Here is a 12,854-nt window from a genome sequence, read left to right on the forward strand (position 1 = left end):
TGGAGCTGAGTGTGTCAGGACACATTTAAACACAAGGATGGATTTCTACAGGCAGCTGTGAGTAGTGTGTAGGAAATGCAGTTCCAGAATGTAATGCAACTCAGAACATAGCTAGGATACTTTTATGGTAAAAAGAGCTGGGGGCATTGGAAATACTCATCAGTGCTCTTGAAAATAGTTATATGCCCTACCAAAAGGTTAAGTCACTGTGGAAGTTATGTCTTTTTTACCTAAGCTGGAAATCTTCTTGCCTACATATTCCTGGCACATCCACTCACTTTTCTCACAAGCAATTGCTATCTTTTTCTCCTAATGTTCATGTCTCCTCTGGGGTGATGTGATCTTCGGGGTAGGAAATCCCTTTAAGGCTGTTCCTTTGCCTTTCCTCTGGGAGGATTTCATTGCATGCATTTCAAAGAGCTGTTTAAAATGTCACTACTACAGACTGACTGTAGGTCTCCACTGCTAAGCAGAGAGCAGCCTTGTTGTTTGAGTGAACCTGTTTGGAATCAGTTTCTACAGTGAACATTTCAGGGGGCTGGTTAACATCTCATTTAATGTGATGTTTACAGACATGGGCAGTACCTCAGGAGAGAGTTCTGGCAAACATACAGGACCTATGTGCCAGGAAAGACCACAGCCTCAGTGATTAGCACACAGAGGACTGTTCTGCTCCAGTGATAAAGGTGGGTGTTAGCAGTCTCTCTGCCAACCTTAAAGCCATGGTTTGAGGATGGAAATACAGGAGTGAGTTGGGGCTCTGGCAGCCAAGCTTGTGAATCTTGGTGCCTCAATTTAAGCTATGTCTGTCACTAGATCTCTAGTGAGTGACATCTCACAGGACAGGTTGAAGGTAGAGGCACATATTCTCTCCTGCCTCACCCATGGGAGCAGAGCAGAGGAGGCAGCAATGCTGGAGCACTACATAACTGTATGCCCTCTGGAGAAGAGGCAGAGCCCTTACAAAAGCTCACAAATCAGCAGATATTAACAAAGCTGATCCAGGAACCAGCTGCAGCATCCCAGGAAATGATGCTCCCTGTATCATGGTGAACTGCTGTAATCACCTGAGAAGCCCCAGGCTACCACCGAGTGCTGTGGTTGCAAAACCAGTTGCAAGGCTGTTACTGCTGTGTTGCCCAAAACACATGTGATTTGGCTGTAGCAAGGTCTTAGAACTGTACTCCCCTGCAGGCTGGTGTGTGGGAAAAGGGGAGGAAAACAAAACAGGAGAGATTTGTGACTCACATTTTCTACCTATCAGAAACCTCTCAACTCTTCTGGCTGTACTGGCCTTGGCTGTCCCTTGCGTGAGTCCAAAGTACAAGTAAGGAGCACAGGAGTCGGTCACTGGACACAGTAATGGTGCAAGAGCAGGCACATGGCCAAGAGGTTGAGATCTCTGTAAGGAGTCAGAGCTGGGACATATCCTGGCACTGAGAAGGCTCCACTTTGGTGCCAGGCAGAGAGGAAGCAAGCTGGGATTGACAGCCTTTTGAGAAGGTAACTGACCCTCCACTCACCCCTGCAAGCTACTGGCCGGGGCATCTTCTGACACTGGGGCAGTACTGATTTGCCTCTTGTCTGTCCACATTCCCTTTTCTCCCTGTCCCTCTCTGTCTTTCATTTGGCTGGGTTTCTCTCCTGTGTTTGTCATACACAAACCAAATGTTACAGATCCAAAATATGTCCCTTTGCTTCACTGAATCACTGAAATGACATGATTTTACAGACAGTTACTAATTCCATAAGGAACTAGCAGTGTTTATATGATTTTGTAAACAAGAGGCAGTTGGCAATCCATGAAAATAATGACTTCAGAGTTTTCAGACCTTCTGCTAAGTTAACTCTTTTTGAGAAGTAAGGCTTTACATTTTGGGTCCTTTTTCAGGGAGCCTTAACATTTCCATGCTTCATGAAGTGATGCTTTTTGCTGACCACAGATCAAAATCGTGTTTGAGACATAAATATTGAGAATCTTTGCAGGGCTTTGCTCCAATTATCTAATTCTGGAAACCAATATATCCTCAGTGCTGATAAACTAGAAAAACTGTAAATATCTTTCTGCCAGACAACACTGTGGTCAGCCAGTAACTAATGCAGGATTGCTGGATTATCTGTGCAACATCTTGGTCTGCACTGTGACTTCTGTATTGGCAGCCAGTAGCAGACGTTTTATTTACAGAAGCCAGAGCTGAAGTGGTTGGGTAGCATTCAGCACCTCTCTGCTCTATAAGGCAAGTGAAACGTGTCCTGCAAGATTAGCAGGGCTGGTAGGAAGGAAAGGAACATGAGTAGTAGGAATGCTGCCACACTGACAAGGCAGAGTGCTGCTGGTTGAATGCAGGGCAAGGATCTCAGCTGCACTGATGGTCACTGAGAACAGGGGCCAGACAATGGCCAAGCTGGAACTGCCCTCAGCAGTTGCTGCAATTAGCAGTTGGGATTGTTGTTCCACTGTACTCCACTGTATAGTAGTAAAAGCTGTTCAGGAACCACATGGCTGATACCAGGTTTGTATCTGTATCACTGTAGCATTTCTTGGAGAGATCATCAGTAAGGAAGAATCTTGAAGAGACTATTATGGCTCTTGCTGTTGTGCATTTTTTACTGAAGACTCCAAGTACTGTGTCCCTGTGGGCTCCCCTGAGAAGATCTCTCCAACTTTGCAGCCAGTGCTACCCAGCTCATGCTTCTTTGAGTTATGAAGTCATAAAACAACAGTACAGACCAGAGGTGCCAGAATACTTCAACTTTGCAAGAGATGTGCTGGACAGATGGACTGAAGTAGAAAAGGTAACAGTTACTTGGCTTCTCTGATGCTTAAGTATTTACTGCTGGTCATTAATGCAGAGCAGCTGACAGATCCAATAACCAAAACAACAAAGTTATGTTTTGATTATAATGTGGTGATTGTCTCATGCTCTGTGAACCTGTAGATCCCTTAGGCCGCATGCTGTCCTGTCCATGAGTCCAAATAGCTCTTTCCTTTAATCAGTAACTCCAGTGAGTTTGAGTGTGAGTAAATAGGTGCTTAACAAATGAGACTGTGAACTGCATCACTCTAAAATCTTGCATCAGTTCTCCCATCAGCCGTGACAGGCAACCTGCCTAATGTGCCTGGGAAATCATTTGACCTCTGTGTGGTTCATTGTCTGCCTGTAAAATGAATAATACAATGTAATGTCAAACCTCACCCATTTATCCCAAATGTGAAAACTTCTGCATCAAGGACTTGGAATCTGCAAAACTGAACAACTTTGATCCCCAAACCAGATACAGGATCTATGCAAGGAAAGGGAATATAGAAAAAAGACCCATAAAGTATAGATCTATCAACTTTCTTCCTGTGTAGGTCTGAGCTCTATGGATGTAGGACTGGTTTTGAAGGCTCAGGCTGCTCACAATGAGGGGCTAAGCACAGTTATGTCCAGCCTGGCAGCAAGAACAGAGCAGAGGTATCACCTGTCTGACATAATTGTTTCTTTTGCAGGTTTTGGCAGGCTGTAAATTGAGAAAGAAGAGGTTTATGCCTTCTGAAGTGCAGAGATAAAATCTGCCCCCTTGAAAATGAACTTTAGTGTTATTGTACTTTCAAATAGGTGATAAGGTGTCATATTCCTGCTGCCTCAGTGATTGGTTTTGCCCAGGAGGTGACTTAAGGCACTGCTGCTGCTAAATGCATTGGCTCCCTTCAAAGCACATCTTATGCATACATTTCAAATCACTTCACGCATCAGTTAGGTGAGACATTGATTAGAGGTCACACTGTGTGGGCCTGTGCTTTTGAAACTTTGATTTAATTTTCAGAAGTAGCAGACAATTCCAAATGAGGTTCAAAATGAGCTCTGAGGGCTCAGGAGACTGAGGTACAACCAAGAGTTACTCAGATTCATTAGCTGCTTTGTTAGTGTCACCTGAACCAAAGCAATTCTTTCTCTGTGCTGATTACTGCACAGCCTCTTCAGAGTGTAGGATGAAGAACTCAGGAAAGGAATACAAATTTAGTTTCCTAAATGACATTTATAGTCTCTTTCTAAGAGAGAGTTCTCTGTCTCATTTGGAGCCAGTGGTGAATTTCTGTTGCATCCCCAGGTTTCTCCAGCACCGAATAAATGATGAATACTTTGCATCCTGAGGTAAAGGCAATGTGTTTCTAAAATGAAACATTTGTACTGTACCCTGTTGTTCTACAGGAGGGGAAAAAGTCTAAAAACCCTGCATTATGGTGGGTAGATGGTGCTGGAGAAGAGGTGAGATGGAGCTTTGAGGAGCTGGGAGTGCTGTCCAGGAAAGCAGCAAATGTACTCTCTGATGCCTGTGGTCTGCAACGGGGAGACAGGGTTATTCTGATTCTGCCCCGGATCCCGGAGTGGTGGCTGGTGAATGTGGCCTGCATGAGAACAGGTGAGTAGGAGGTTGGAAGTGATAGACAGGCACAGAAACTGTGACTTAAACCAGTCCTTGCTATTCAATGCACTCAGAACTATGGGCATGCTAATGAGGATGGACTAGTGTCATGATGGTCAAAACCACTCTTTGTGCCAAGTGTTTTGTCCATTGTGTTTTTAGGACTTCTGTGCATAGTCTAGCTGTTGAGGAAACCCTGTGAGTCCATGTGTCTCCCTCATTCTCCTCATTCCAGCACTTGTAGCACATCACAAACGCACCCACTTGTTAACTTGCAGTGAAATTAACCCACACTTAACTGTTTCCTGTGGGATCTGTTAAATACTCAGCTTCCCAGTATTAACAACCCACAATGTCTAGGTGCCTCACAAACACCAGCAGTGTACCTTGAGAGGCAACAGTGTACCAGTTTTTAAATTGTTTATCAGTCAAGTCCAGAGAGATGGCGTGTTCCAGGAGTAGTGTTTCCAGAACAAGACAAGTTATTTGGTTAATTTCTTTTACTGTCCACGATCAACAGAATACTTTCTGTCTTGGGCTAATGCTCATACAGCATGTAATCAATATATTTACAAATGTAGGGCCAAGTCCTGCTTTTACTACAGCTGTCCCTTTAGAAGAACAAAGTAAGCTGAAGTCTGCTTTGAGGTACAGGTGTTATTCTCAAACGTTGAGACAGTTTTTCCATTTCCCTTCCTTCCTTCCCTTTAGGAACTGTTTTGATTCCTGGCACGGAGCAGTTGACAGCGAAGGACATTCTTCATCGACTGCAGAAATCCAAGGCAAAGTGTATCATCACCGGTGATTCTGTGGCACCAGCAGTGGACTCAGTTGGGGCTGAGTGCCAGTCTCTGAAATGCAAGTTGCTTGTGTCAGAGGGCCACAGAGAAGGATGGCTGAACTTTAAAGATCTGCTGATGTGAGTAAATACCGCTGTAAGCAGTAATTTACTCCTAGCAATAATAAAAGCCAAGCACAGTGCCTTGTTTTGAATCAGAAATGTTGGCACACACCATTACATTTTCACCCTTTTAGGACTGCACAGTGGAAAAGTATCAATGTTTATGACACTTTTGATTGCTGCAGTGATTTTGGTTAAATATTTTCAAGCACATATAAGTCACACTTTCAAGTCACTTGATTTGTCATTTTGCTTGTTTTAAGAAATGCTGCTTCTGATCACCACTGTGTGACCACAAAGTGTCAAGATCCAATGGCTATCTATTTTACCAGTGGAACTACAGGATCTCCAAAAATGACTGAACATTCCCACAGCAGCTATGGTATCGGCCTCACAGTAAGTGGCAGGTACAGATACCAGTTTAAATCAGATACACTTCTGTAGCAGGAGACATAGCAAAAGGAAGAGAAACACAAGATTTGTAACAGAAGCTTTTGTTTCAGTAGTTCAAAAAACCTGCCATTGTTTTACATCTCAAAAAGGGTTGGGTTTTTTTTTTTCCATAAAACAAGGTGGTTGTAGTACAGCTGCCTTAGTTTATAGAGAATTTAGCAGTCAAATAGTCAGCACCTTCTTTCTAGCATTTTCTTTACCTTTTGTTGTGTATGGTTAAAAGATTGCACATCAGCTGACCACCAGCACAAAGTTATGAAGTCAACCATGAAAGGGAAAAAACCATGGATCTGTTAGGCTGAATTCATGAGTGTCTGGATTAGACCCAGCTTCTGCAGGGACAAAATGCTGATACTTCAGAATCTTTATGTTTATAAAGCAATGTTGTTTAGAAAATTGATAGAGCAATACACTTCTCTTTAACAGGCAAAGAATAACAAATCAGAAAATACCAAACTAGAAATGAGTAAACAAACAAAACATCCTCATCCCTAAAAATTAACTCCAGCAATCTCATACATATTCATACAGCACCACGTTCTGAGGTTGTGTTAGCTTCTTTGCCAGTATCATTTTTCCCTTAGTAAAATGCAAAATCAGTCTGTCCTGATGACATCTTGTGACTTGCTTCTGCTCAGAAATTTAGCCCTTTCTAATTGCCATTTACCCAAGACAACCAGTGATGGGTTTTCTTCACTGGCACATCTTTTATTGATATTTTAATATTTGCCTTCTTCCTGCCAAATACAGAGTATGGACCATTTCCTTGTGTTACCAGGTACTGGCTGGACCTGACCTCCTCAGATATACTTTGGAATACATCAGACACAGGCTGGGCAAAGTCAGCTTGGAGCAGCATTTTTTCGGCATGGATTCAAGGGGCATGTGTATTTGTACACAAGATGCCACACTTTGACCCCAGCATTGTCTTTGAGGTAAGTGAGGAGAACCCAGCACAAACAGCACTATTCTTGCCCAGGTTTTCATTTCCCCTGGCTCTGCATGGGGGGCTGTACAGTTATAACTTTCCCCAGGTAGTAAGCAATTGATTAGTTAAGCAGCAAGTGCTGCAATATGTACTCAAAACAAGAGCATATTTGATATCCAAAGAGTTTCATCATATACTCTGCTCTGGATTTGACTACACAAACCTGCAAATACCCATTGTTAGGCCTAAAAGTGAAGTACACAAGAAATTGTTCTGGGATTTGTAGAGAACTTTGGTGGTGTTATTGAAATAAGTGACAATAAGACATGAATAAGAATTTCAGTTGCCTGCACCATGTAGTTCAAAGCAGAATGAAGAAGCAGCAAGGTTGAATTTCTTTAACAAAAGGCAACAGTGTTCTCTTACATCCTCCACACACAAGCCTTCATCCTTTGAAAATAGCTACTATGTTTCATTTTGCATGGAAAGACTTTATCATCATATCCATGTCAATGAGATGGCTGGAAATTGCTAGTTAATATTAGGGTATATTAGTTGTCAGTTACAACACCTATAGAACATCTAAAAAAGTAGCCTTATGGTTTCCCCTGTTTTATTCTCAAACTGCAACTTTGAAGAAATTCAGCAAGAGAAACTATAAAGCTTTGAAGATAGAAAGCTTTTGGTCTGTTGGACTAATTGTAAAATTATATATATTCTGTTTTGAAGAAGAAGCTAATGAAGTGTAACTGCTATGTGTTGGTGTTGGCAAGCTCACAGCTAACCGCTTTCAGGACACTTGTTCATGTGTTTCATAAGCTGGATGCAGAGCTCATTCTCTCTTGCAATGAAGATGAGACCTAACAGGTTTCAGTATATTTTGGCAACATTTACTCTTTTTCTTCTACATACTCTAGACCCTGTCAAAATTTCCCATAACTGTCTTCTGTTCTCCTCCAACCGCCTACCGCATGCTTGTGCAACACAGACTGTCCAGGTAAGCAAAAGCAGAATGTCCTGTTGGTGTATTTGACCAAAACAGTAGGGCAAATGCTCATCTTGCTTTGGTTTTATTCCAAATTTACAATGGTATCATGGTAACACAGCTCATGTATTACTCAACACTTTGAAGTATTAGGAATAAAGTCAGATTAAAGATTAGGAATAGTTTAAGCATCTCAGGTTTCACAAATGACAGTGAACTTGCATCAGACTTTGAAAAGCAGTTTAGGTGAGGGTGTGATAGGATACTCGTGATATCACAACGTATCTTCAGAAGTGCTTTTACAATCACATACACCCTCTGTTGTTTTCCCACTTGTTCCTCTACTACTATAAACTACAAGGAGTAAATGTGTCAGTATAGCTTGGAGAAATGGGATCTCATTAGTATTTATAAATATCTAAAGGGTGGGTGTCAGGAGATTGGGACATCCCTTTTTTCTGTAGTAGCTAGCAACAGGACAAGGGGTAATGGGATGAAGCTGGGACACAAAAGGTTCCACTTAAACATAAGAAAAAACTACTTCACTGTTCAGGTGAGGGAGCCCTGGCACAGGCTGCCCAGAGGGGTTGTGGAGTCTCCTTCCTTGGAGGTCTTCAAGACCCACCTGGACATGTTTTTGTGCAACCTGATCTAGGTGATCCTGCTTCTGCAGGGGGGTTGGACTAGATGATGCCTAAAGGTCCCTTCCAACCCCTACCATTCTATGAGTCTAGCAAAAGGATAATACTATGCTATTAGATAATTGATCTGTAACCCATACATCAGAGAGGCAGTTGATTCCCAGCTTGTGGAGGCTATGAAATGTATGAAAGACTGTTTGGCCCTATTTAACTCTTTGTTGAGGTTTTATTGTCATTGGGGTTGAACTTTGTTTTTTCTCTGGGGTGTAGAGCCCAGTTCAGATTCTAGGGTTAGAAACAGTATCTTGGTCATTACATTTTCTATAATGACACAAAGTAAACCTGCTGGGCTTTCAGGTTTGCTTTTGTTTAACACTACACAATTCAAATGGAATGAATAGGACTCAGGAAATGTAGGGGTTTGTGTAGAAAGGACCCCACACTACAGGAATGCAGTAGTGAATGGGACAGAGCAGACAGAGGACTGCAAATGATTTGTTTTCTCTGCCCTTCATGCTAAGCTGTGCGTTCAAGAGCCTGCGGCACTGCGTGAGTGCTGGGGAGCCAATCAACCCTGACGTGATGGAGGAGTGGAAAGCGCACACTGGGCTGGATATCCACGAAGGCTATGGACAGACAGAAACGGTATGTTCTGCTTTACAGATGCAAAAATGTCTGCTCCACAGATCCAGCAATAAATTCCATTCAGGTTGCCAAGAAAAAGTGATTAAAATGATTGTACAGGTATGACTTTCAGGGGAAAAGTCCATCACAATAAACAGTGGGAAAATGCAGTTTTTGTAAGTCATAGAACAACCAGAACATCTTCTCCCAAAATCCAAGGAGTGTTTTCCATTCCCATGGGCTTTGGATTGGGAACTGATAGGGGTATATTCCTCATTACTGCATTCCAATTTCTTTAGAACCTAACTTTGAAGCACACACATTAGTTGGAGCTGTGGGTGTGATTCTGAGGGCATAGATTATTTCTAGACGTTTAATCATTGGATGTATGATTAGAATGAAGACAACTAGTATTTCCTTTAGAATATATTCCAGCTGAATATTTTAAACCTAAACTAAAGACTAAATATACAAACTACAGTTTAATTTAAAACAAGCAAACAAACAGTTTAACCCAACACACTTGTTACAGGTGCTGATCTGTGCAAATTTTAAGGGAATGAAAATCAAACCTGGCTCTATGGGAAGGCCATCTCCAGGGTATGATGTCAAGGTATTGTACCTCTGGTGACCCTCTCTCTCTCTCTTCCTTAATCACATTCTGTTAAAAAGGTTTGAAAGCTCTAACCCAGAGTTGTTTCATGTGCCATCATTCAGCAGTGAATGAAAGAGGGAAGCAATGCATAGTCCTGCCCTAAACTGAGTGTGCAAAGTAAGCAAGCTGACAACTGTAAGGCAAGGATAGGAATTAAATTGCTGACTGAAGGAAGACTGGGAGTGAATGTTGTTTCTTGGTGATAAAACTGCTGAAGCAGACTAACACCAGATCAATTTGCAATATGTGTTAAGATTTTTAGTATCTTTTGGTTCTTTCCCCACCCCATTACTTATGATCCTCCCTGGGGTCTCATTAGCTTCATTACATGTTTGCATAGTACTTGGCATTCCTCAGATAAAGCCATAGTGCAAAGTACAGTGGTTTGATAACAATCTTGCACTTCAGTTGTCAGAGTAAAACTTCCTACTACTCCAAACAATTTCCAACCTCCCCCCCCCAAAAAAGTTATGTATTTTAAATGTGAACCAAGATTCTATAAACTTAACTTAATGCTTTTTAAATTAGCTCCAAGATAATAAAACTGTGTTTTGTTTATTTTCAGATTATAGATGAAAACGGTAGTGTTCTACCTCCTGGGACAGAAGGAGATATTGCCATCAGAGTAAAACCTACGAGATCACTTTTTCTTTTTACTTGCTATGCTGTAAGAGTATTTCTAAGTTCAAGTATATATCCTCTTAAATATGTCACAAGGAGTCTGATGCCCCATTTCCTTTAGTTATATTCTGCTGACAGATCTGGAAACCTGTGGGGAGAAAAGTGGGGTTTCCATTCTTTTCCTGCAGATTCTTGGTGTACTTGTACAAACAATTATGTGGTGGATGAGATTGTCCTGCCTGGCAAGTTAAAATCCACTTTTGATTGTTATTTCCTTAATTAAAAGGAAAATGTTTGAGGGACCCCTGCCCTAATCCCAGAATACCCTTTTGGCCTAAGGGCTAGAGACCCCACCTGAGAAGCAGGATACTGTTCAAATCCCCTCCCTCTAGATTTGAGCTTCATGGAGTGTTTCATACATGGCCACATTTTTCAGGGTTTTTTTCCAGGTTGGTTAGAATTTTCAGTCCAACCACTAGTAAAAGAAACCCACAGTTCTTTCAGTTCTGCCACCAGGACACCTGATTAATTTTTATGGATAGTATCAGCCTACAATGAGGTCTTCTGAGCAGTGCTGAGCGTGGGAAAGGAACACCATGCATACTGCATAGAAGAATTCTTGCAGAAGTCAGTTGCATTTCCTGTAGAGTGATTATTAATTGTGTTGTGCTAAGCCAGAACTTTTCAAGAGGTGAAAAAACGCCTCCACAGGATAGGAGATACTAGAAATACAAAGCAAAAAAACCCCTAAACCTATTAAAGGATAATTACCTAAAAGCAAATTCAGAGTTCCATAAGCCTACATATTTTTTTTAACCTTCAGTGGTTCCTGAAGCCCTTGGGTGTAATATATTATGATTACAATTTTAAGTCAGTCATATGTAATGAATCTTGATTCATTTATTGCAATTTATGAATTTTGTATCTATTTTTGTCGCCTAATACTGGTGAATTAATAATTCTCTATTATTAATGTCCCCCTTGAATCTGATGCACATGACCACTGCATGGACCAGTCTGAAAAAGCTGAAACTTCTTAATATTTGACTGTACCATAACTTACAATGCAATTTCAGGGGTTTGTAAGGTAGTTTTCCTGTAAAATGCAATTTAATATTTCCTAGGATGATCCAGAGAAAACGGAAGCAACAATACGTGGAGATTTTTATGTCACTGGAGACAGGGGCATTATGGATGAGGATGGATACTTCTGGTTTGTTGGAAGAGCTGATGATGTCATTAATTCTGCTGGGTAATTTGAGACTAGCTAAAAATAAACCCTTAAACTTGAATAACACAGATGACACTGTTATGTTTATGTGTTTCCCTCCACTTTGAAGATACCGGATTGGACCATTTGAAGTGGAAAGTGCCCTAATTGAGCATCCTGCAGTGGTGGAATCTGCTGTTGTCAGCAGTCCAGACCCCATCAGAGGAGAGGTAAACAAGTTAAACAGGCTTAGATATTTTCTAAGTAACTGCATACCAGAGCTATAAAATAATCCCATTTCCAAGAGATTTGTCTATCCAGGGATTTTTTTTCCCTTTTTCAAAGTTACATGAATTCAAGTCAGCATTTCTGCTCTATCAACTGGGAAATCCACACAGGATTACTAAGGCAATTGCCCCCAATCCAATAAAACAAAACCACCATTTGAAGCTTCATTCAAATACTTGGGAGTTTTTGGTCTTTATTAAATGCATATGAACTGCCTGCACAGTCCAGACCAATAGTGAGCACACAGACTTTGGCAAAGCTTTTTGTACCTGCCCTACACGTTACTCTCCAGTTTGTCAGCAAATGTTCAGTCTCAGCTCTTACTGCTGTGTAATAATAGTTTTGATGCCATTTAAACCATTGCTGCTTTAACTTTTCAGGTGGTGAAAGCCTTTGTTGTTTTAACATCTGACTACACTTCACATGATCCAGAAAAACTTGTGAAAGAGCTCCAAGACCATGTTAAGAAAGTTACTGCTCCATACAAGTATCCTAGGAAGGTAAGTGCTCAAACACCCAAATGATTTTCACTACCCTAAGACACTGAGTGTTAACTGTTACATGGCACTAAAGTTTAGTAAAAATTAAGTAAGCCATCTTATTTCCTATTGCAATTTCCTCTGTTCCCAATAGATGGAGTTTGTCCAACAGCTGCCAAAAACTGTTAGTGGGAAGATCAGAAGAAATGAACTGCGTCAGAAGGAGTGGGGAACACATTAGAAGCACTTGGGGTTTTATAGGATTTTTAACATAGTGAGATATTGCAGACTTCCACAGTAACATAGAGTAAAAGACATTGTACTGTGTCCTCCTTAGTTTAGGTTTGAACAAATTCTTACCTGATTCCCAGCACTTGGCTGTCCCAGGTGCCACACTAAGAGCTAATTGTACTCAGACAAAGGAAATGGGAAATTCACATGCCAATCATGCAATAGGTGAGGTGTGTTAAATAAAGTGTTTAATGAAGTGTCACCTGCATTTTATCTTTATTATTTCATTTAAAGGATTAAAAAAACAGTAAGAGTTTAAGAGAACACCGTTGGTTCAATACTCACCTTTGAAAAGCACAACTTGGAAATGGATTTTTTTAAGTTAGTTATAAACATTACAAGTACACTGAGGGGAAAAAGTGTAAATA

The 12,854-nt window shown here is 41.1% G+C and overlaps 1 protein-coding gene across 2 annotated transcripts; it reads left to right on the forward strand.

The window, feature by feature from the left end:
• Positions 1-634: 634 nt before the first annotated feature.
• LOC104550364 (acyl-coenzyme A synthetase ACSM3, mitochondrial) lies at positions 635-12,673 on the forward strand. 2 transcript variants are annotated; one of them, XM_010195972.2, is made up of 14 exons: positions 635-686; positions 2,536-2,796; positions 4,197-4,407; positions 5,122-5,329; positions 5,575-5,718; positions 6,543-6,699; positions 7,610-7,689; positions 8,840-8,963; positions 9,475-9,555; positions 10,163-10,264; positions 11,343-11,470; positions 11,559-11,658; positions 12,097-12,216; positions 12,350-12,673. In XM_010195972.2, the coding sequence occupies exons 2-14, from the start codon at positions 2,584-2,586 to the stop codon at positions 12,434-12,436; spliced, it is 1,755 nt and encodes a 584-aa protein (XP_010194274.2). In that variant the 5' UTR covers positions 635-686; positions 2,536-2,583; the 3' UTR covers positions 12,437-12,673. The 2 variants fall into 2 exon arrangements, with proteins under 2 accessions (XP_010194274.2, XP_061848510.1); XM_061992526.1 differs by lacking the exon at positions 5,575-5,718.
• Positions 12,674-12,854: the final 181 nt, after the last annotated feature.

This window comes from Colius striatus, chromosome 3, assembly GCF_028858725.1.
Source record: "Colius striatus isolate bColStr4 chromosome 3, bColStr4.1.hap1, whole genome shotgun sequence".
NCBI classification, from domain to species: domain Eukaryota; kingdom Metazoa; phylum Chordata; class Aves; order Coliiformes; family Coliidae; genus Colius; species Colius striatus.

What these genes read in the sequence shown, in the direction of transcription:
- LOC104550364 (XM_010195972.2), top strand. Translation starts at nt 2,584, where the DNA reads ATGGCTCTTGCTGTTGTGCATTTTTTACTGAAGACTCCAAGTACTGTG. An exon ending in GATGGACTGAAGTAGAAAAG is followed by an intron (nt 2,797 to 4,196) that starts GTAACAGTTACT and finishes GTTGTTCTACAG; the next exon opens with GAGGGGAAAAAGTCTAAAAA. An exon ending in CTCCAGGGTATGATGTCAAG is followed by an intron (nt 9,556 to 10,162) that starts GTATTGTACCTC and finishes GTTTATTTTCAG; the next exon opens with ATTATAGATGAAAACGGTAG.